At 44.0% G+C, this 23893-nt stretch overlaps 1 protein-coding gene across 3 annotated transcripts in view; it reads right to left on the reverse strand.

The window, feature by feature from the left end:
• Positions 1 to 1994: 1994 nt before the first annotated feature.
• KIF16B (kinesin family member 16B) overlaps positions 1995 to 23893 on the reverse strand; it is a 290601-nt gene continuing 268702 nt past the window's right edge. For 2 of the 3 annotated variants that reach the window (XM_044263478.1, XM_044263477.1), the window contains one exon: positions 1995 to 3244. In XM_044263478.1, the coding sequence (XP_044119413.1) occupies positions 3086 to 3244 (159 nt within the window). In that variant the 3' untranslated portion in view covers positions 1995 to 3085. The remainder of the gene's footprint in view (positions 3245 to 23893) is intronic. The other variant, XR_006386154.1, reaches the window with a different exon arrangement.

Below are 23893 nucleotides of genomic sequence, written 5' to 3' on the forward strand. Positions count from 1 at the left end.
TGTCAAATAAATAAATCTTAAAAAAATAAATAAAAATAAAAAAAATAAAACCTCTTTTCAACACTACAGATCGGAAAGCGGGACGCCACTGAATATTTTCTCATGACTATGTTGATTGGTACCCATGCTGGCCCTGTGGTAGGCTCAGTCTAAGTGATAATGAACCACATGACAACAGAGCACTGCTCTTCGTCTCTGAGAGCACGTCTGAGGAAATGATGGGGTGCACATGGGATGGTGCCCTGGGGAAGAGGTGTCTGAATCTCATCCTTGAAACCTGAATCCAGAACACCAGCGTGCCCCAGCTCTGAGGCTGGAGACGTGGCCCTGCAGCAGCTGTACGTGGTGAGTTCACAGATGCTCTAGGCTGTGAAACTTCTCGTTGCCAAACATATGCTATGTAGAACACTGAGTGGGTAAACAGGGCCACCTTGAGCAGAACTGAGTCTTTCTACATATAAATGTAAATAGAAATGGCCCTGGGGCTGGATACCCCGTGCAAAAATCTTCAGAGCCTCTCCACATTATCGACCAGAGAATCTTCTAGATGTCCATCCTTAGGGGGCCAGCATGCCTTGGTTAGTCCCTATCCACATGCACAAATTATTCAAAATAGCAAGGTCTGGGTGGGATCTAGGTTGAAGGTGCTTATGCCACTTGAGATTATAAACAAGTTTTGTACACATTTTATTGTGGAAGAAAGACCTAGGACAGGCTGAAACAGCTTAAATAAAGAATTCTAAGTTTCTTAGATTTGTCCAACTGGCTATAAAAATAGTACAAGTTGATGGCACCTCTATCTGACTTGCCTAAAATGCTCATCTCAGCATTACTTTATCTGCTGCGCTTGAAGTAATAAAATATGCATTTGCTAATTGTCTTTTATTCCTGTGCATCTGTCTAAATGAACAAAGCTTCAATTTTGTCATCCTGGCTCTGATGTCTCTTTTGTCTTTGTTCCTGAAAGGGATTCCACTATTTGTCTAGGTGAGACTTCTCACTGGTTTTTCAATACTCCCTCACGTTTGGTTCAGGTCAGGCTGCCTCTGAGTCCGATGAGAAGTCTGTAGTTCACGTCCACACCCCAAGGGCTGACCTGGTCCATCCACCAGGAGAAGCTGTTCCCCTGCTCGTGAGCATGGCTAGAATAGGACCTAGAGATCACCCTGTGCAACAGCTCGGTTTTCAGATGGGGAGGTTGAGGCTCAGAGAGGGGAAATGACCTACTTCCGCCACAGCTGGCTTTAGCCGGAGCTGGTGAACGCTTGAACTTCAAACTCAACGCTGAGTACTGAAGATGAGGATTGGAGTCATAGGGTCTTCTGGCTCCTGCACTTCTTACAAACACATCTGTTTATTCTTGCTATGTTATTACTGCATCCTCTGTCATTTCAGTGAACAGTGAGCCACCAGCCTGGCCTCGGGGACAGGTCGTAAAGGGCAGGGGACAGATTATCTGGTCTGCTGAAGAAAACCATTTGGTTTACTCATTAAATGAGGGACAATCTGTAGTGGTGACTCCTTTTAAATAAATGACCTGTGGTTAATTATTATCTCCCGGCTTTTATCCTTTAATCTCCAGGTTTAAATTCTTGCGTAGTAATTGCCTCTAAACCTACGCCTGTAATCACCACTGCAGACAAAAGCAAGTCTTTCTGCGGTAATTTTTTTCAAGTCCTCATTTTTTTCATGTTAAACTATGACATCTAATTAGTGTAATAATAGTTCCCCCCCAATTGGGATTATTGCATCTTTAAACATATTCTTCAGGTTGGAGAGCTCAGTTGCACACGCATATTCTAGAAGACTGAATGAAAATATGTTTTGTTACCCCATTCGTTTGTGGCTTCAATGTTACTCCCACGGCATCTTCTGCAACACAAATGCTAATTTATACACATTGGATCTTCCCAAACACGGAAGATAAATTTTTAAACAGACCAGTTAGCAATGATCATGTCGCAAACTTAAAATAAACTAAGCAACACGATAGATTCTATGACATCATTTAATATTGATAGCAGCTCAATTTAAATTTTGAAAAAAGCAAATACCTTTAATAAACTTGGTGTGAACGATTATATATTTTGATACAACTATTGTACAGGCCTGTGTACATATATAAATCTATAGGTAGAATTATATACATTTCCATATATGCCACATTTATATTTTGTCTACTCACATTTTTCTCTAGTAAAACAAAGCAGTTTTACTGTACATAGATGTGCAATGCTACATTAAGTCCTGAGTAATTTAAGGGATCATTAATAAACTACTATAAATTCTAGTCTTTCAGCCAAAGATCCAGTAGATTCTGTAACAAAAATGTGAAAAAAAAATATTTAAAAATAGGCATTCAGCTATGCGCTTGTTTTTGTGCTCAACGGAGAAAGCTCAAGAATGCACAGTAGCCATTTACATTTGGGGCAATTCCCTTAAATATTCCAGATCAAACAAACCTCCTCTTTGTATGGATATACAGAAGTTTTAAGTGATGTCACCTACATCCAATTTGTCAAGCATGGAAGATTCCAGTCATGATTGGACCAAAATTCCCTTTTGCAGAATATGAAATTCTGTGTAAACATCAGTGGCTAGGTATTGTACAAAAGTTCTGACTCAAATGAGGGGGAAAAAGAAAAAAAAATATAGTGAAATCATTTAAAATGCTCCTCTTGGGATGTAGCTAGCCACATGGAAGGACTATAAAAAATAAGATACATCTTTTCGTGGAAGAGGAAACCAGATGCCAGTCATTGAAGGGAGGTCTGGTGAGCCACCCACTCACTTGAGGAGGCCCTGGGCCCGCTGGGCTCAGAGAGCCTGCGACAGCCCAGCCACGCCCATTCTGCCACAGGGGCAGACTCTGCTGGGATGAGAAGGAAGCACTATCGGGAGAAGGCCACATTCAACGGCAATGGGACAGCAACAGCTGCCCGTCGGGGTCCCCGTCAGCCAAGCGAAACATCCAGTCCCAGATTCAGGCACTCGGGGGGCCCTGGTGAGGCTGCCCTGCGCCGGGAGGGCCCCTTCGACGAGAAGGCACTGCATTGGTGGTTCCTCCGTCCCCCACTCCGCAGCTCTACCCCGTCCCGTGGCTGCTGTAGTCAAAGACTCCCTTCTTGAAGAACGGCGAGAACTCACAAATGGTGTGTTTGGAAAGGGTCAGCCCCACCTTGTTGATGTGCAGGGGGGATGTGGCGGATTGGAGCATCACGCTGAAAAAGTCCCTGAGGTATTTCTGAGGAAGAGACAAGAGCCAACACATGGTTAGATGTCGTTGTGTGGAATCAAGGAGAGAAGAAATTCCACACACAACTTGCCACCTACTTGGAGCTGTTGCTGTTATCAGAAACAGCAAAGGGGACTGTGTGTGGCCTTAGCTGTCACCAGACCCACCCAAGGGAACACAGCCACAGCACCCATGATGCAGGTGACTTTTCTGGGACTCATAGCGACACGGCCTCAGGTCCACCTGCACACAATGCCCACAGAAATACCAACGTGGTGCCAGGCATGGGGGTGGGGGTGGCGGGGGTCTGCTTTCCAGCAACAGTGGCATTAGTTAAGATCCTATTTTGTAAAAATTCATTTCCCTCCAACTTACTTATTAAATAGAAAGCTGATTAAAAGGAGGCACAGAAAATTAAAAAAAAAAAAAAAAGGCTAGCCATCTGTATAATGCTAAATGTGCCACCAACTAGCATTTTTAAATGATACCGTCCCTGTCTGCTTTGGATCTGTCTTATAAACCAAAGGAGAAAGAAATACTGGGGACAAGAGGGTCAATTCCAAGTACTAATATTTACAAATCATTTTACAAAACCTATAATCATCAATGAAAAGAAATTCTTCCTGAGGGTAATTGCTCTGAACCACCCCCCTGCGCTGCCCCTCCCCACTCCCCCCTGCACGTGTTTGTCGCAGCATTCGCCGCCTTCTCTGGCACCCAGCAAGCAAAGCATGTCTGAGATGAGGATCTGAGATGCTGGGGATGGAATGAGACGTGGCTGCTGGCAGGATGTATTAAAGGAAAACAGGACACACAAAAATAGTTAATGTATTTCAGGTCAGGCAAATGTTATTTATAACAGAATGGGCCCGAATGCAGTGGGGTGGGGGTGGAGTGGGGTGGGTAAGCCTACATCTCTAGCAGGGTCCCAGCTTGTTTAAAAAATATAAACAATACTATCACAAGCTTTGAAATTAAACATAATAATTACAAACTTTCAGTAGCAAAGAAATTTGTCTGTGAAACACGGCCGAGGCCTTAGAAGGAGGGGTTCCCAATCAGGGGCGATTTGCCCCACAGAAGACATACAGCAGTGTCTGGAAATGTTTTCCACTGATTGCCACTGTCCTGGGACGCACAGGACAGCCCCATGCCAGCACGACAGGGAAACCTTGGCCCAGGGCAGTGGAATTCAGCCTCCTCTATGTATTGCTAGCCTGACATTTACTTCTGAAAGAAGACACTCTGCTGGAGGAAAATCCATCTCCTGTTTTCTTAAACATAATAATGAGGATTATTACTAATTAACATTTGTATAGTAATTTATAGTTTCTAAAAATCTTTTAATTTCTTTCTGATGTACAGTCACTGCACATTCTTCAAAAGGACAACCTGATGACAATCTTGATCCATGCATACCCCTGTGCAGCCGTCCCCAAAGCATGAGAACGTAACTTTGCACCGTGCCCTCAAATTTCTGAACTCACCTAATTTTATGCTATCATCGTACTCTGCCTAGAATTACCTGCTTCTTCTTCTTCTTTTTTTTTTTTTTTTTACTGTCAAATCCATTTTTGGGTGAGGATCCTGCTGCAGAAGTGAGCAAGACTACGGATCAGGAAAGGGGACTTAAAAACAAGGGTTTTTAACACAGACTGTCTTTTTTTGTTCAATATACCTAACTTACTGGTCTCAGAGTAATCTCTCAGGAAAAGAGCCTGAAAGAGCAATCAGGCAGAGGCAAGAAGGGGCCCAAACCAATTACTGAAAAATGAAGACCTCACACCAGGACGTATTTGCATCAGAAGCCAAAGGGAACGGACTTCAACTTTCCTGGGGGAAGGGAAGCTGAGGACAGCAAATTCACAGGGAGCTGTGGTCCATCCAATAAGGATACAAGTGCACGTGGGAGACCACACCCAGCCTGCCAGCCAATGCTTGCAATGCAGTAAGTGCACGTTGGCAGGTTGAGAATGAAGCGTTTGGAACAAGGATGACAAGGAGCGTGGGTGCCTGGAGCTTAGGGTCACAACTTTTTCACAGTCTAAAGCACCCCCAGAGCCAGGTGGCCGTCACCTCTGGAGTTCCTGAGCGGCCCCCCTGCTGCAGGGGTCCCACAGGCTGCATTTAATGCTCACAACCAACTTGCCTTCAAGATGAATTCCAACAGAAGGGAAGGTACTCACATCCGGGAACGGCTGTTGTACCAACATTTGTCATCATTAGTTCACAAGGAGGGGGTGGGGGCTTTAAATTAAAGGGCCAGTAGAGCCCAAAGGGTACAGTGAAAAGTGAAAGTTAAAATGTAAATAAAAGAAAAAGAGAAAGTACCGGAGAGCCCTTCCCTGCCAGGACACCACGACCAGGAGAACCAAAAACTAGGTGTAGGTAGTGCCTTTTTCTTTAAATGAACTCACTAGCATTTTCTCCATGGAAACTCAAGAGAGAAGGATCTCATTCAGTGAATTGCAAACATTGCAATAGAGTTTTTACATTGCAAAACTCTGCTTGGCAGGATGGGGCAGCCTGGGCTCCCTTTACATAGTGCTTCCTTGGTCAAAGAAATGCTTTGATTGGAGAGTGTTTTCTCAGTGAGCTTTAGGAGCTCTGAAGTATTCGAGCAAGGCATGGGAGGCTTGGTGCCTTAGGCTGACAGCGGGCTGGCCAAACTTCTGGCAAATCACAAAACCCAAGGACTAGGTATAGAGTTGGGCAGAGAAGACAGAACTAAACTTCCAGAAGGTTCTTGAGGTCACACGCAGCAGATCACTCTTCTTTGGAACCCCCACCATACCTTACACACTGTTAAGCTTGGGAAAAATGCTTGGAAGGAACCCTGATGACTGAAACTGAGGAGTTCACCTTTAAAAATTGAAGTGCACACAGAGAAAACAGCACATGTGCACAACCTGATGAAATTTCAAAAAGTGGACATCCCTGTGTGATCAGCACCAAGATAAAAACAAGACAACCCTGCTAGTACCCAGGAGCAGCCCTTCTCATTCTCCCTCACAATCCTTTACCCAAGTCAAGGCTATCCGACTTCTCCCATCATCCATTAGTTCTGCCGGTTTTTGAACCTCACATTCATGGAATCACACAGACACTCTTTCGTGTCTGGCCTCCTGGGCTTTAACACGATGTATGTGAGACTCACACACCCTGCTGGGTAGAGCTGCAGTGTGTCCATTATCATGGCTGTATAGTATTCCACGTGTGACCATGCCCTCTGACTGCCTTTCCCAGGGAGGCACGCAGCGGTGACTGGTTTGCTTCTTCCCTCTGAGCTCTTCTTCAGGGATGAAATGTGCCTCCACACAATGGTATCTGGTGAATCGAGTTTACAGCGTTCTCTCCCATAAAGCAGTTCTCCTACAGGATTTTAGGCTCAGACCAAGATCTGCACATGAACTAGAACTCCACTATTATATCTATTTAATATGTATATATTATAATTATATGTAAAATACACATTTAAAGACACACATATTCCCTACATTTGTCATTTTTGTTGCTTGTGCTCACAATGTTTTCTAAAGCATCTGTGGCTGAGAGGAGAAAATTAAAGTTCTTCCTGTCAAAGTGATCCCCTTTTTATTGTCTAGCCCTCCCCAGTATGTGAAAAATAAATCCAGCTGCATTCCCAGGGCATTTCACTTTATAAAAAAGTATTACAAAAATTGAAGGACATTAGGAGTTTAAGTGGCTTTCAGGGTCAGAAGGGCAAAGAAGGAGAAGGATTTGTGAAATCCAATATCCAATTTCTGTTTCTTTCACGTGGCATTTTCTCCATTAAAAAAGAAAAGAAAAGAAACAAAAACCAGGCATATTTAAATCTCTGTAACTGTCAGGGACCCCAAAAGGCCGGCAAGCCTTGCCCACCCTGGTGTTGGGTGTCTCACCCGAGTCCTGGCTTCATTAAACACTCCGACTGGGGCCACTGCGAATGGGCAGCTGCAGCCCCCGCGGCTGTGCACCATTTTAATTCTGCCTCGCCCAGGGTAGTTGGAAGATGAAAGTCAGATTAAACCAAATCCTTTTTCAATAAGATTGCAAACCCATGGTACAGAGCAAGAAGGGGTCTGGGAGGGGGTCTGAGTATGAGTGAAGGCAGGAAAGGGAGGGGACCACACAGAGATGGAGGCGCTGGCTGGGGGAGGGCGACAGAGGAAGGGTTGTGACAGAGGGAGAACAGAAGACACAGGAGAGAAGGAAAGAGCACAGCAACATTGGAGACCCAGCTCGAGGAGTTATTTATCCATTTGGCATTTGAAAAAAAAAAAAAAAAGGACTTAAGAGTAATAAGAAATAGATGAGACATTTATCTATGTAATTTACTTTTTGCTACTAGGACCAGCACTGAAGTATAAGGTGTTTTCTTATCAATACTTTCAGAAAATCAGGTTTAGATGGCTGATCTTGAACACATATTTCAGTACTGAAGCAGAGAACCTTGATTCCAGAAAGTGACTTTCTTTTATAGTCTGTGGGTGTACCTTACTGTTTTTTAAGGTCTATGCAGGGAGCAGTAAGCAGGGGGTAGAAGTAACCAGGAAAGACAGGACTGCATGGGTTTGTTTCAAAACATTAAACAGGCAGGTGCTTTACCCCCAAACAAGACAAAATCCTGGAGGGGACTAGGAGCTTTTCAAGAGGAGGCCAAAAGACCCCAGGATGAATGAAGGACATATAGCTTGCAGAGACACCTGCACTAGGCTCCTGACCTCTTCTTTCCACAGTGGTCCAATCATACCTGCCAAGACCCCTCCACACATTTCTGAGGATTGTCTCCCACGTGCACACAACAGGCTGACCAGCTGCCATCTTTTTACTCCTACAGAGAGACCACTTACAAAGGGCCTGAGTGTTCTAGGCATAGTGAGAACTTTCCATGGTATATCTCATTTAATGACTGCAACAACTTTATGAAGTAGGGACCATGACTATCCCTATCTTCTAGATGTAGAAACTGAAGACCAGGAGGCTTAAGTAATGCCCTGAAGGACACACGCTCACATCTTCCAACCCCAAAGGCTGGGTCTCAATCGCTAGCCTGCCGTTGAGCAGCTACACCCCCCCCATTTGCCTGTTGGGCCCCCCATCTCTGAGCATAGCCATCTCTCACTGGGCAAGGCCATCCATCTACCCTGAGCCAGAAACACTGCTTCTCCCAGGCCTGAGGCTGCTCTGACAGAGAAAGAAAGGTCTCTGGGTTCTCAAGAGTTAATGTTCCATACAAACATGGGGATGGGAAAAACACCTCTTGCTGTGAAGCTGGAACTCATCTGTGTTCCATGTGCAGTCTGTGCCCATGCTTCCATACCTTCCTCAGAGTCTTGGTGAGCGCTGGGCCATTTTTTTTTTAAACTGCCCTGTTTCCTTTTTCCTTCCCAAATAGTACTCAGATTCCGTTCTGAAAAACTCTCTCTCCCTCCTTTGGGGATTGGTTATCTGTCTGACTTAGGGCAGAGGACTGGTGAACTTTTCCCATTCATCTTCTGGGATGAGCACCCCCATAACCAAGGAGCTAATGAAGACGCCGCTTGGATTCTGCTGGACTCGATCTCTTCCAGATTGCACAGCCACTGCCAGAGGGCATTTTCAAGAGTGTAAGAAGCTCAGGGAACTCTCAGAGAGCCAGCTGCAGGAGAGCCTTTGGTCTTACCACGCCCAAGGCCGGGAGTGGACGCATCCATTTGTTGGCAATGGGCCACTATAATTTTCTACTGTTGGCAAACAAGTTAACTAACAATGACCCTTGACACACTGGCAGGCAGGTTGTAGGCCCCAGTCTGGGTCAGAGGAAACCTTCCATCTGTACCACACCCAGGCTCCTAGGGGGCTGGACTGTGTCAGATCAAGATCTGCCCAGGGCACCCCACTCTTAGGAAAAGGTCCGTCTACGGAGGCTCTAGTGAATAACATTTCAGATGGGTCAGTGCATTCTGGGGGTCCATCCCCAGCCAAGCGTTAACCTGGAAAGTTCTTGCCCCAAACCCTGATATACACACAGGCCAATCTTCAAAATTCCAACACCATTTCAAGATATCTAAACATTATTAATCTTTTGAACCAAAACACAGGCTAATATGGTCTATTGGCTGTGTTAATGAGTTCTGAAAGGTGAAACACACTCCCTACAGCAATACAGGGCAATTCAGCAAGAATTTAGTCAATTATTTTAAAGCTTTAGCCTGGTACTTCAATCAATACACTGCATCAGGAAGAAAAAACTGAAAATATAATGTGCTGCTACATGCTATTTTCATTTTTATTTCATTCTTGATGAAGGTCATTCTGTTAACATGATTCATGTGTGACCTACAATACAATTTCAGTCTCTGCTCTAGCTGAAAGGAAAGTACTTAAATTACTGGAAGAACCTAACTAAAATTCGGCCTTCAGACACCCTCTGGTGGGCTGTTCAAGTCTGGAGTTTCTGGGTGAAATGCTGGTTTGGTCATCGGGACTGGCCATGTGGTCTACAGTCCATCCAGGCAAAAATGTGGGAGATGAACAGGAAGTTAAACAGTGTGGCCCCTGCCATCCTGCAGCCACTTCCTTTCAGGTCTGGGGTCTACAAAGGAGGGAAGATGGGGTGGCATCCACGCTTGGCAAACAGTGCGAACTAGGGGGCCAGGCCGGCACGTGCAGGGCTCTGTGTGGGGAACAGCAGGACCTGAAGGGGAACGCAGAGGGCCCCAAACCTGGGTTTGGGTCTACAGGCACTCTGTACAAAGCACTTCCCAGTTCATGAGCTCATGGGAACCCTAGGACAGGGTGAGGAAGAGGAGGACAAGGTATGCATATCCTGTGTACAGAGACCCCCAGAGGCAGTGACTTAGCCCATGTCAACAAATCACAGACGCTGACAAAGGACGGGCTCTTCCAATTCAGGAGAAAGTGAGATGGTCTAATGTAATTCACAAGGTACAATCCTGTGAGGCCTGAAACGTAGTGAGTAAAGGTAAATACAGCCCTTCTCTTTTGAGCCCATGCTCACAGAGGCTCTCAGAATTTGCCACTGTGTGTGTGTGTATGTGTGTGTATGTGTGTGTACAGAGAACACACAGGAATGAGAGTAGGGTCTCAGATGCATTCAAAAGATCCTACCTTCTTAATTTTTTTGGCTCCCTTCCTTCTATTTTAATTATCCTGGGGATAAAGTCATGACTATTTTAGGTTGCTAAAAAGCTTGCTTCACTGGGGCTTATAATCTATTATTATAAACCCTAGAACGGTCTATATTCTAGAACGTAAGACTGTTATACAGGCTTACATGTGAGCCTGTATAACAGAGTCATACAGGCTCATGACTGTGACTGCAGCCTGCCGCGTACATGGCCGTGTGCTGCCCAGCTGTGTCACTCCTGATGTCTCCGGCCATCTCACTGTTGTCGAGCCACTTCATGTCACAAAATTCTTACATACATCCATAATTTAATTTCAAGTTATTGAAATTATTAAAATGTGCTTTAAAAATGTAGTAGGGCCTTATCCACCTTTTCACTCTGACATATTAACAGGGAAGACAGTTTGCTGGAATTCCTCATTTCCAGAAGCCATTAGCCATGATGGCAGCTTAAAGACAACGATCAGTCTGCTCAGACTTAGAAGTTTCATTTACCTTGCAGCACTTGGAAAATTCATCCTCGACGGATGGGCTCTGAAGACAGATCAAGCCAGGATGGATATTTCCAGATCCAAGTGAGGTCTGGCTACCACTGGCTATGCATTATGAATGAACCCAGTGGGGTCAATATTCAATCACTCAAGGTTTTCCAGTTTCAGACTCTCATAAATTCTAGTTGACACCTCTCTCTCTGGCTATTTAGGAGTTCTAAAATTTGTCTCTACTGGATCAAAAATACTGGGTTCCTCTCCCGACCTGCCCCTAAATGTCCTCCACACGCTGATGAAATTAGGACAGTTTGATTCAAGCAACTCATCCCATCCACCGCAGTTACCACACACCTGCTCTACAGGGAGCGGTGGGCCAGGCACTGGGTGTCCAATGTTGATTAAAACCGACACAGAGCCTGGGCTTCCCTGTATCATGTCTTCACTGTTCAGAATCATTCATCTAAATCCTACTTGTCTTCTAAGCACTGGACAAGGTTTGTTCTTTTTTTGGCTCTTCTCTCTCATGAGACTTCATTCATGCACCCAACAAATATTTGTTGAGAGCTTTCTACACGCCAGTGCCGCTGAGGATTCAGTAGTAAGATCAGTTTCTGCCCTGAGTAATGTGTAGGCATTCCAGGGAGCTGGATAGGTAAAGCACTGATTAAAATAAGGCTACATTCTCTGAACAGAAATGAGATGCTTTTGGAGCACACAGAAAAGGCATCCAGCCTAGTTCTGGGAACTGGGGATGTTTATGCCAAGAGCTGAGGGATGAGTAAGAATCAGACTGGAGAAAATATTGGTGGAAGCTACTTGAAGGAAGCCTATTCCAGGCAGTGGGGAGAACATGTGCAAAGCATCATGGTGAGGGTGCACAGCTTGGAGTGTCCCCAAGAGTCCCCATGACTATACTGTGTGCACATGATGTGAGGCCCATTTAGCAACGGGGACATACTTCTGGAATGTTCTGCTCACCAGACTGGCTCTCTACTGACCCTCACGCTGAGGGTCCTGCACTGTGCTCTGGTGGTGTCTCTTCTCTCTGATTCCTGGATCCTGTCAGACCTTCTGGGTGGAGCCTGAGCCTTATTTTCACCAAGGGAACACACCTGAGGTAAAGCTGTCACCTGGCAGGCTCTGGAGCCCCAGGTAGGCCTAGTCCTTAGTGGCGCCATGATCAGAATGAAGCCATGGAAGTTACCTAACCTGATTCCTGACACTAGGAAAAGATGAACCACTTGGCGGAGCCCTGCCCAAATTCCAGAACCATAGCATTCAGAAGCAATAAAATGGCAGTTGCTTTAAGGAAGTTAAGTTTTGGGGTAGTTTATTACATGTGACAGATAACCAACTTCTGTGTGTGGGGGAAGAAGGTAAGAGATGAGGGAATCCATGAAATTAGTCAAAGCAGAAAAATCTCTTTGGCTTTTATTTATAATTTATGACTAGCCATAAATCACAGTCCTATTCTACTTCATGCTAACCTCTTCCAACCTCTTTAGTATTTCTAATGAATAATTCTGTCTTAGCAGGTACTTCTTTTCATCCATCCTAGGTTTTAAAGTAAATACTTGAAATAAGTAGTCATCATTTGAAATATGGCATTTATTTCTTGATTTTATAGAGAATTCTGAGAGCTCCCAGTTAAAATTCATCAGGGTGAAAATGTTAGTCTGTGATTACAGAATCGGAACTATTCATTACAGCTATTCAGAGAATCTTCTTTATGAGCTTAATGACATAAGCATATTGTATTGAATTATTACGGTACTGCATCAATTGGACTCATAAATTTAATATACTCAGTCTGGCTCACATATTCTAATAAAATCCAGCGTGCTTTAAAAATTTTATAAGGAATGTGCACTTAAAGTCACGTGATATTCAATTTTTACAGGTTGGCATCCCTGCTTGGGGTACTGAGCATAGCTCCAGGGTTTGTGACCAACCGGTCCGGCAGACCAGAAAACTGAGCAGACGGCCTCACAGAAAGGCCACATAGAAACCCCCAAATCTGCTCAGACTGTGAAGCTGGGTGAGCTCTTCTCCAAAATCCAAGTCAATACCAGGCCCTTCTTTTGGGTTCACCGAGGGAAAGAGCTGAGGCTGCACCTTGAGTTGCAAGCAAGGGCACGTCAGCTGTAAGCAGGCCAAGTGCTTGCAGAAGGTCTGAAAGGCCCCACTCTCGACCTTACTCAGCTGAAGCCAAATATGGGAGGATGGACTGTGGGAGAAGTGTAGTTTCCAGCGCTCATCCTGGTTCTTTGACTTTTGTTCACTGAATCTGGGTTAAGAGACTGGTAACAGCTCCACACAAAGGCACAGCAACTCAACTGTCCCAGCCTCCGGGCGGGGCCTGGGAGCTCAGCTGGCCGAGTGGACCATATGACTTCTGGAGTCCAACGTCGAATTGCGAGCCATATCCCGGGACACCCAGTCATGCAGCAGCCACCACGCTGGGCACAGGGACACGGCAGCACTGGAGTCTGGATTAAGTCCCTGAACTCCTCTGCACCTCAGTTTCTTCATCTGATTATACTCCCTTTCCAATCGGGAGATGAAGTGAGCTGTGTCTGTGAGGTGCGTGGGGCAAGGCCCAATTCACAGCATGCATTTATTAAGCGGGTAACATTATTATCTACACAGGTTTGTCCTCAGGAGTTAACCAGCAAATATATTCATTTTCTCCCCTTTTAGGTGTTTAGAGACACGTGGGTTTAAAATGTGGAAGTATTTAATGCTTTAATGTTTTCCCCTTCAAAGGAAAGTGGAAGACAGTAAGTCTGGAATGGCTTTTTTTTTCCCAAAGTCACCTCATATCGGATACTGGCAGACCCTTCATTTCAAAAATTGCTTTAAAGGAAGAGTTAATGGGTTTTTCAAAATGGGGGATCGTAACTGTAAGTTTAAAATTCTAGGCTATACCAGGCAAATTAATGATGCCCCCAAACCTCATTTTAAGATACATTTTGGACACCGAGATTCTGGAAAATGCCATCTGGGGGAAAAAAGAACGATTCTTTGTTTCTCAGCTCCTGATTCCTTCTTGTACTGTATAAACCTTCAAAGAGGTTCCTGATGTTCTGAGACAGAATAACTGCTCCAAATGACCAATTTGACTGACAGACTTTCAAATGAGAAAGAATCTTGCTGTATGGTACCCGTCTTGGCTATAACGTACTTAAACTCCAATTCAAAGAATCGTAAGAATTAATTTCTGGTCTCCCATAGTCTCCCCCTGACTAGGAGCCAAGCACTTGGACACAGGGTGATGCTTCAGGAACCCTGAATGACTACCTCACTCCCTTCTACTGTCTGTGCCTGTGGTTGGGCAGAACCAGCCTCCCCTTTAATGTCTGACCTGAGGTCACTTACATATTGATGGCAGGTTTTCTCAGGCTGGCCTTGGACTGGACCATCATTGAATACCAAAGCGTCCCTGAATTCCAGGGCAAGAGGGTCAGGTCTTGAGCCTAGAAGGGAAGACCCACTGCCCCTTTTTTGTTCTCTGGACTAGGGGTTCCTGATGATCCCTGTGGGACTATTTGCCTTCCGATTATCCTCTTGCCCTGGGAGTTATTCCTCAGCATCCACAAGTTGCCCTACGTCCCAGGAGGGAGCCATGGTCATGCCCCAGGTGTGATGAGGCCTGTGGCCCTGAGTGGTGGGTCTGTGACCCCACCCCACAGAGAGGATTAGCTGGGGATTTGGATCATCCGCACCAATGATCCCCTTCACTGGGGACAATAATGGAGGCTTGACTATGTTGGGGAAAGGAGGAGGAAGGGAGAAAAGCACGACCAAAATTTCTCTAATAGAACATCTCTAATTCTTAAGAAGAATGTGTTGTGTTTTTAAAAATTCCTTTACCAACCAGGTATCATCCACACAATGAAGCATCTAAGTTAAAAAAGATTTACACTGAAAATATGTAAGTCCTGCAGAGTGCTTTCCTCTGGAAAGACATTCTCCGTTAAGTGCTCAATACAATGAATATTAGGTAACGTTATTAAGTCCTGATGAACAATGAGAAGCTTGGGTTTCTTCTCCTTAGGACCTTCCCTTGCAGCAAAATTTCACAGATTTATATAGTATCTTCTCTCTGGAACAAGAGAAGTTTACTAAATCACTGGAGAGAAGAAGTCTATCAAATCTTAATTCATGCTCCAAAGCCAACTTGAGAAACTCTTCAAACTGTCTTGGCACCCTTTCAAATGTGAGAAGTTGCTGCAGAAGAGAAGTTGGGAATGTTGTCGGTTTGGCTGTGGATTAAGCAGGGCGTCCTTGTGTACTTGTGTCTGGCTCTGTTAACTGCCAAATGAACCTGAACCTGGGTAAGCACCACTCTGAGTCAACACCTTGAGCGCTCAAGGTTGTTCTCAGCTGGGAGGCTTTGAAAGCAATGTGGTACAAGTTCAGGAGGACTGGCAAAACGTGGAAGGAAGATCTCACAGATCAAAGGGAAATCGCTCCAGCTGGGGGATCGTGCAGAAAGCCATGAGACCATTTAATCTAAGACATCATGGGCTCATTTGGACTAATGTGACATCCAGTTTCTGCCATGAGGAAACTGCCTTGCAAAGTAAGAAATGTCAGTTTGTACTGACTGAGCTAGTACTTGGTTATGCCCAGATTCTTCCCAATCAGAAACTGCAAAAAAGGCATTTTTGGAAACTGGAAGAGAAGCACTATAAATGGAAAAGAAAAGGTGAATCAGCAGCAACAGATACGAAAAAGCATGATATCCCAGCCTACCGAGATGGTTAGAGCAGACGGTCTTCTTGCTCATAGCACTTATCCACAGAGCTCTGAAATAAAAAATCTGCAGTCCACTGGGGCTTTGTTTCTAGTCAGCTACAAAATCCACCAAGAAAAAGGTGACAGCATCATTGACTTCCATTTTCAACTCTGATTAACAATTACTTTCCTGATTTTAGTATTAGTTTCTCAATTTTACTTAAAAATAATATGAAACAGGTGATCTCAGGAAACAAATTGGACAAAGTCCTCAGTTTTTTTTTTTTTTTGGTTGCCTGGAATGAATATATGTAAATGCAACCACATTGCTGTGAATTCCTGGGAACAGAAATAAGTCTATCTAAAAATGAATGGGAGCTTTCGACAGGCAAACAATGAAGACAAAAAGTTGTGTGGAATTGGAACAAACTGATGTTCTTACCCATTTCTTTATCCCAAAAATTGTTTCAAAGGGCTGCAACATATACTGATTCATTACTGCTATGAAATATGTGACATACAGAAAAAAAAAAGGGGAGGAACCATTAAAGGAAAAAAGTAACTACCTGAATTCTAAAACAAAAATGCAGTTTTCAAAAGCAATGAAAGGACAGTGCAGAGATTCACTGGCAAAGACCACAGTGCACACCTTGAGGAAAAGCAAAATTTATAGGGCGCCTGGGTGGCTCAGTCGGTTAAGCATACAACTCTTGATTTGGCTTAGATCATGATCTCAGGGTTGTGAGATCAAGCCCTGTGTTGGACTCTGCACTGGACGTGGGTAGAGCCTGCTTAAGATTCCCCCTCTCCCGGTGCCCCTCCCTCCATCTCCCTCTCTCTCAAAAAAAGGCACAACTTACTTGGAAAACAAATCTCAATAAATGGAGCTAAGGGAATCAAAGCATCTTCGAGAAAGTCTAATTCAAATTTATAAAAGAGAAAGGATGATTCCCAAATGCTGATATAAACAGTGAGCAGAAGACTACTAGAGACTGGACAGAGAAAGTGGTTCTTAAGATACACAGATGCACAGGAAGAATTTTGCATATGTCTTTCGGGCTGTTGCAATGAACAGAATGGATGAAGATGAACTGTACAGCAGTCCATGGAAATAAATACAACCGATTAGTGCTGGAAGTTAAGAGACTATGCCCTCTGGTTTGTAACAGCACTAAGAGATGCAAAAGCAACAAGCACGGTATTAAAAGAAGGGAAGGAAGAATGTGGTGGATCACACTGCCCAGTGCTTCTCAAACACTTTGCAGAGAAGGACCATCTACAGGGGGCGGGGGAGGAGAGAGACAGAAAGAAAAGGAAAACAGAGGAGACAGGAAAATTCAAGGTGGACCCAGCCAGGGGGTTCAACACAAACAAATGGGATTCCAGAAAGAAACAACAGGAAAAAACCCTACAGAGGGAAATCATCACGAAAACCACCCTAGAAATGAAGGACATGAGATAGAGAATGCACGTGGAGTGTTCTGCAGAACTGAGGGGTTGCTCACCAAAGTGGAACCATGAACACTCGGAACCCTGGGGACAGAGGAAGGCCCCGCCATAGAAGACAAGGAAGCAATCCTTTTGAAATTCTGAAGGAACATGGTTTCCATTAACATATACATCCAGCCAGTGGGTGGGTGAAGAAGGACATGTTCAGGCATGTCTTTAGAAATTTACCTCTTCTATACGCTCTCTCAGGAAGCTACTAGAGATGAGCTCCATCACAATCACAATCAGGGAGTCAAGCGAGAAAGGAAAACACAGGGCACAGGAAGCAGGGGAAACACTTTAAGAGACAGCAAAGGATGACAGAGACGCAAGATCAGAGTACCTGTAGCTCAGCCTGACTAGAAGAGGCAAGAAGTTTCCAGACGAGAGTTCATCAAGGAGACGGTGTTCATGAAACACCCGACGGTCTCAGTATTTCCACACATTGAAATAAAAATTAGAAAGAAACAACCTGTGAATGCAATTTTAGTCTGTAGGAAAATACCAAAATGTAATCATGAGGGTTCTCCTGGGGAAAGGGGAATGGAGGGTACGCCCGGAAGGCGGAGGACTGCTTTCCAGAAAAGTCTAGTAGAACTATTTGAGTATATCCATAACTGGCACTGATTAAAAAAAAAAAAAGAGTTTTAAAATCTTTTTCTCTCCTTAGAAAAATGGTCAGAAGGGATCTATGTCCAAGCAGAAGAGGAATTCCCTCTGGGCAGTGCCTCCGTTTCATATCCCGCGAAAGCAGAGATGGAGGGAGATTATTTTCAGATGATCTTGGCGGCAGAGGTAAAGGGGGGGAAAGCAAGAGTGGAGAAAGGAGCTAAGTACAGGGCTGCCCATACTTAGGTTCCTATCCAGGGCAGCACTCGGCTCTGCCTGGGACCCTCTGAGAAACATGCAGAACGTGCTTCTCATTTACCCATACTTCTGTCTCTCACTTTGGGAGGCTCCTACTGGCCCCACACCTCCATCCACACTCTGGGCTGCAGCCAGAGGGAGAAACAGGGAGAGCCCAAGGTGCTGTGGCACATGGTGGGGCTGTTCTCCACGGCCGTGGCCAGAACCACCCGAGACTCAAGGGGACACGGAATGGCTTGGGATGGGACTGGAGCCGGTGATGATTAAGGGGATCCCAGCTTTAGCCGTGAAGAGGGAGGTCTTCACTCAGTGGTGCCTGCTGACGTCCCTGGGGAGCCAGGGTACTGGGGGGAGGGGAAGGGTAGTCTTTGCTCTTGGCCCCAGCTGCTTTTTTCCCGCCGTAGCATCCTTACTTAGTCTTCAGCCTTTGTGGTTCTCTGATGAGGACTTTCTGATTCACAGCAAGCTTACTCATTATTTTTCCAAGAATAAACAAGCATTTTTAACAGATTTAATATCCAAGTTTTACTGCCACCTTAGGCTATAACACAGAGGTGACTGTGGCTCAAGCACAGGCCTAAGTGAGCTCACGGTCAAAATGATTCCAGAGCATTCAGAAGATAAAAAGCTACCTACAAGCCCCCATCCCACCTCTTAGCCAACATCCACGGGGCTGGGCTGTGGCAGCTCCACAGGAATGAGCCAGAACGGCTGCCTGCATTAAGGGAACAGGGCTGTGCTGCCATCATTTCCAGAAACTCCTGTGTTTTAGGTTTTCACGACAAGAATGGATTTTTCTTTTATTCTATTACAATACAATATATATATAATACAATATATCTATATCCAGCATTGAATTATATCTATAATTGACATCTCTATATACATCTAGAGCCTATGTCTATATTTTACCTATATAACTATATTTATAACTATACCTCTATTTGTATAATATAATCTATAATTAAATCTGTGTATCTTATCATATATCATGGCTTATGTTATTTTATAATAATACTTCATTGTACGAGAAATTTCCTCCTCCAATGAGTCTTTTTTTTTTTTTTAAAGATTTTATTTATTTATTTGACAGAGAGAGATCACAAGCAGGCAGAGAGGCAGGCAGAGAGAGAGAGAGAGGAGGAAGCAGGCTCCCTGCTGAGCAGAGAGCCCGATGCGGGCCTCAATCCCAGGACCCTGAGATCATGACCTGAGCCGAAGGCAGCAGCTTAACCCACTGAGCCACCCAGGCGCCCTCCTCCAATGAGTCTTAACAAGATAGTGACTGCATTTAAAACAACACAGTCAGGAGGTGCTAAATGACGATGTGGTCACATGTAGTGCAGAAAGGGACTAAGAACTTCAAGGTGGGGCCATTGTTTTATTTACATCAAGGATGATGTATACACTGGGGTAAGAGAAAAATAGCCTCGGGCAGACACGAGCAAGTGTAACTGACAAAACAGGGGTACTAGCAATACAAACATGTTACTATCGTATACGTGATTCAAAATCGTCATTAATTCCAAAACAATTTTTAAAATATTTTATTTATTTGAGAGAGAAAGAGCATGAGTGGGATGGGAGGGGCAGGTGAAGAGGGAGAAGCAGGCTCGAGCCTGCTGAGCAGGGAGCCCAGGACCCTGCAATCATGACTGACTTGAGCCAAAGGTAGGTGCTTAATCAACTGAGCCACTCAGGTGCTGCGCCCCCCCAAAACAATTTTAATAACATGGGCATCATCAGAAGGTGGTCAATGTCTTCTTGACCATCAAGGGCTCTCTCTCAGATATGGCTACTCTTTTTTTTTTTTAAGATTTTATTTATTTATTTGACAGAGATCACAAAGAGGCAGAGTCAGGTGGGGGGTGGGGTGGGGGAAAAGCAGGCTCCCTGCTGAGGAGAGAGCCTGATGCTTGATCCCAGGACCCTGAGATCATGACCTGAGCCAAAGGCAGAGGCTTAGCCCGCTGAGCCAACCAGGTGCCCCAGGTATGCTACTCTTTACCATATTTTTAGCTGTATTTCTATCTGAAAAACGCTTCCCCCTGGGGTCTGGGAGCTAATTAAGTGCTCCAGCTTAAAAGACCTTTCCTTCTCCCCAGTGTTGTGCCACAGCATGAATGTGAGCTGTAAGGGGTGGCAGATGAGAAAATATTAAAATGGTATTTAATTAAGCAGAGTAAACAGTAAGGTCAATAGCATCTTGAAGCTGACATCTGTCTCTGAACAAGCAGGCAAGCTAGCTCCAGGTATGGGCGACAGAGAAGGGAGCTTATGCTGCAGGCTCCCATAGTCCAGCCAGTTGTAATCTCTACTTGTGTTTCAGAGGCAATGAGACATTTAATAAAAGAAAACAAATAGCGATGCCTCGCTGTATCTAGGAAGAGAGTAGGAACAGCCCTCCAGCTGTTTAGCACTGCAATGTTCAGGCTTCATTTCATTTCGCTTTTAAAAGTAACCAGGGAAATGAAAAATGTTCTATACGGAACTCCATGAAGAGAGCCTGCAGAGCCCCTAAGCCTAACATCTTGAGCTGTGCTGTGTTACTTTCATCTGACGCCATTTCAATAAATAGCAAAGAGTTGGAGAATCTCTGTTAGGTATTTGTCAAACCCCAAACACCTTGTAAATGAGCAAGGGACCTGGAGAGATGACAGGCATTATTGATTTACTGCTGGGATGGCACATGAGTTGGGACTCATGTTAGAATATCAAAAGTCCAACAAATGGTAAAATCGCAGCTTTATCTGGGGTGAGCAGAATGGCTTCTGTCACAGTTAATCCTATGCCTCAACTTGACTGCCCCCAAATTTAGTCAAACAGTGTGGTTTGTCCAGGAGGCTGTTGTGGGGTGAGAGGGACATTTGAGTGAACAGACTAAGTAAAGCAGATATTGTCCTCCCTAATGCAGGAGCATCAGTCAATCAGTTGAAGGCTTGCACAGAACACGGACCCTTCACGGAACTCCAGCCTGGCTGCCCTGAGCTGGGACACTGGTCTTTTCTTGCCCGTGGCCATGAATGGAAAGATCAGCTCTTCATGGGTCTCAAGACTGCTGGCTTTTTGAATGGAATTTACACCATCATCTCTCAGTGCGCTCAGGCCTTTGGGCTCAGACTGGAACCATTCCATTGGCTCTCCCCAGTCTCCATCTTGCTAACTGCCTATCTGGGGATTTCTCAGCCTCTACTATTGTGTGAGCCACTCCTTATAATAAATCTCTTTACACACACACACATACACACTTACTTTATTGGTTCTATTTCTCTGGAGAGCCCCAACGACTCCAGTTTCCAAAACCAAATTAGTGAAGTGGTAAAAAAATAAAACACTATTTTGATACTGTAAATTACATGAAAAAATGTAAAATTCACAAATACACTTAATACCAGATTTCACTGTGCGATGGAGGTCCAGGTCTTATCCATCCACTTTTCTCCATCCCAAGTGCCATCACCTTGACCTTCAGGCCACAGTTGTATCTTACTGAAGATAGCTACAACCTAGTCATTGCCCTTCCTGCCTCCTATCTCCCCTGCTCCCACCCACTCACCACTCCATTCCTCCACTTAAAACACTCCACTGGCTCCTCATTGTTCACCAGATCAGGTCCAAAGTCATGGAGATGGCTTTGGGATCTGGCTTTTCCATCTCTGTCTATCTCTTTACCACTCTCATTTTTTTTTTTTTTGTCCCACTCTCATTCTGCTGAATCAAAATATACTGGAACAAAGTCTGAAAATCTGTGTTTTTTCAAGATAATTTCAAAGGTAATCCATACAGATTTCAGAACCACTGCTTTGGAAATCACATCCTCTGGTAACTGCAAAGGCAGCTTCTGACTATCCCTGGAGTTGTGACAGCAGCCTGTGATTACTTGTTGAGTCTGTTCTTTGAAGACAGGCACCATGGTCCGACACATGTAGGACAATCGAGGCATGGAAAGTAGTTTTGAGCATGGATAATTGTCAGTGCACTGCTTTCATAAAGATCAAAGATTACAAGTGACCAGCACACACTTCCTCTCAGATGGGAAGGACAGCACCAGTGTTCTTGCCAAAAAACAAAACCAAACAAAAACAAACCTAGACTAGATCAAGCTTCTCAATCTAAGTACTGGTTTTCAGAAAATGCAGATTAGAGGAGCTTGATGAATGACACGGTGAAGATGCCATATTAGCAAAACCAAAATGTAAGAATTCAGTGCATAAATGGGATGGTTTCATTGACAACAGATGGTGGGAAGAAAAGAGGGAAGGGAAAGCTATAGCTCATTAGACACTTTAAAGGCATATCAACCAATGCCATGTGTGGATATTATTTGGCTCTTGATTCATCTATTGGAAAAATAAAACAAAAACAAACAAAAAAAATGAGAGAAAATTGGTGTGGCCTAAACTTTGATGGGTTATTTATTTTAAGAGATTAACTAATTCTTAGGGTGTGTATGTGTGTGTGTATGGGTGTGTGATGATAATGGTTATGTTTTAAAAAACAGAGCGTCTATATGAAAAGATGCTCAACATCACTCAATATCAGGGAAATACAAATCAAAGCCACAAGGAGATACCACCTCATACCAGTCAGAATGGCTAAAATGAACAACAGGAAAAAATGGCTGTTGGTGAGGATGTGGAGAAAGGGGAATGCTCTTGCACTATTGGTGGGAATGCAAACTGGTGCAGCCACTCTGGAAAACAGTATGGAGATTCCTTAAACAAGTTAAAAATAGAACTATCTTATGACCCAGCAATTATACTACAAGTTATTTACCCAAAGGACACAAAAATGCTGATGTTTATAGCAGCATTATTATGTTTATAGCAGCATTATCAACAATGGCCAGATTATGGAGAGAGCCCATATGTCCATTGACTGATGAACAGATAAAGAAGAGGTGGTATAAATATAGAATGGAATATTACTCAGCCATCAAAAAGAATGAAATCTTGCCATTTGCAATGATGTGGCCAGAACTAGAAAGTATTAAGCTAAGCAAAGTAGGTCTGTCAGAGAAAGACAAGTACCATATGATTTCACTCATATGTGGAATTTAGGGGGAAAAAAGGTGAATGTATGGGAGGGGGAAAGAAAAGAGAGAGGGGAGCAAACCAAATTAGACTCTTAAGGTAGAGAACAAACTGAGGACTGATGGAGGTAGGTGGGTAAGCAATGGACTAAATGGGGGATGGGTATTAAGGTAGGCACTTGTTATAATGAACACTGGGTGTTATATGTAAGTGATTAATCACTAAACTCTACCCCTGAAATTAATATTATGCTATATCTTAACTAACTAGAATTTAAATAAAAATTTGGAAAAAAATAAGTAAAAAATAAAAAGTTACAATGTCTTGCTTTTTAAGAGGTACAACCTAAAATACTTATGGATAAAATATACGATGTATGATATTGCTTTTAAATTAATCAAGTGTGTGTGTTGTGCCATGCCTAGGGGTACAAATAAAATAGACTGGAAACATGCTAATGAAGTGTTGAAGTTGGGTAACATCGGAGGGCACAGTGGGGTTCGTTACACTATTCTTTTTGGTTTTGTCAATATTGTCCTGAGAAATAAGGTGCAAAAAGGAGGTAGAATAGGTCATTGATTTCTATATTACACTATTTCAAAGTTTCTTTAATGCATCACTGTTTGTCAAGTGGGAGGTGGCTGCATAAACCTTCATAGAACAGAAATGGGCAAATGGAACGGGACTGCATTCTTTGATAGGAAGAACTATTCAAACACCTGATATTAACAAATACAACACTCTTTGGGAAACCCAATTCCTCTTGTGAACCAGAATGGGTTGCGAAGAATTACCAAAGATTACGAAGAAGACCTGGGGCCATGTCCTTCAGTAAAGATGTCCTCCTCTTTTCCGTGAGAATTTCTAGCCACACTTTGATGCTAAAATGAATGTGCTCAAGTTCTTC

This window comes from Neovison vison, chromosome 8, assembly GCF_020171115.1.
Source record: "Neovison vison isolate M4711 chromosome 8, ASM_NN_V1, whole genome shotgun sequence".
NCBI classification, from domain to species: domain Eukaryota; kingdom Metazoa; phylum Chordata; class Mammalia; order Carnivora; family Mustelidae; genus Neogale; species Neogale vison.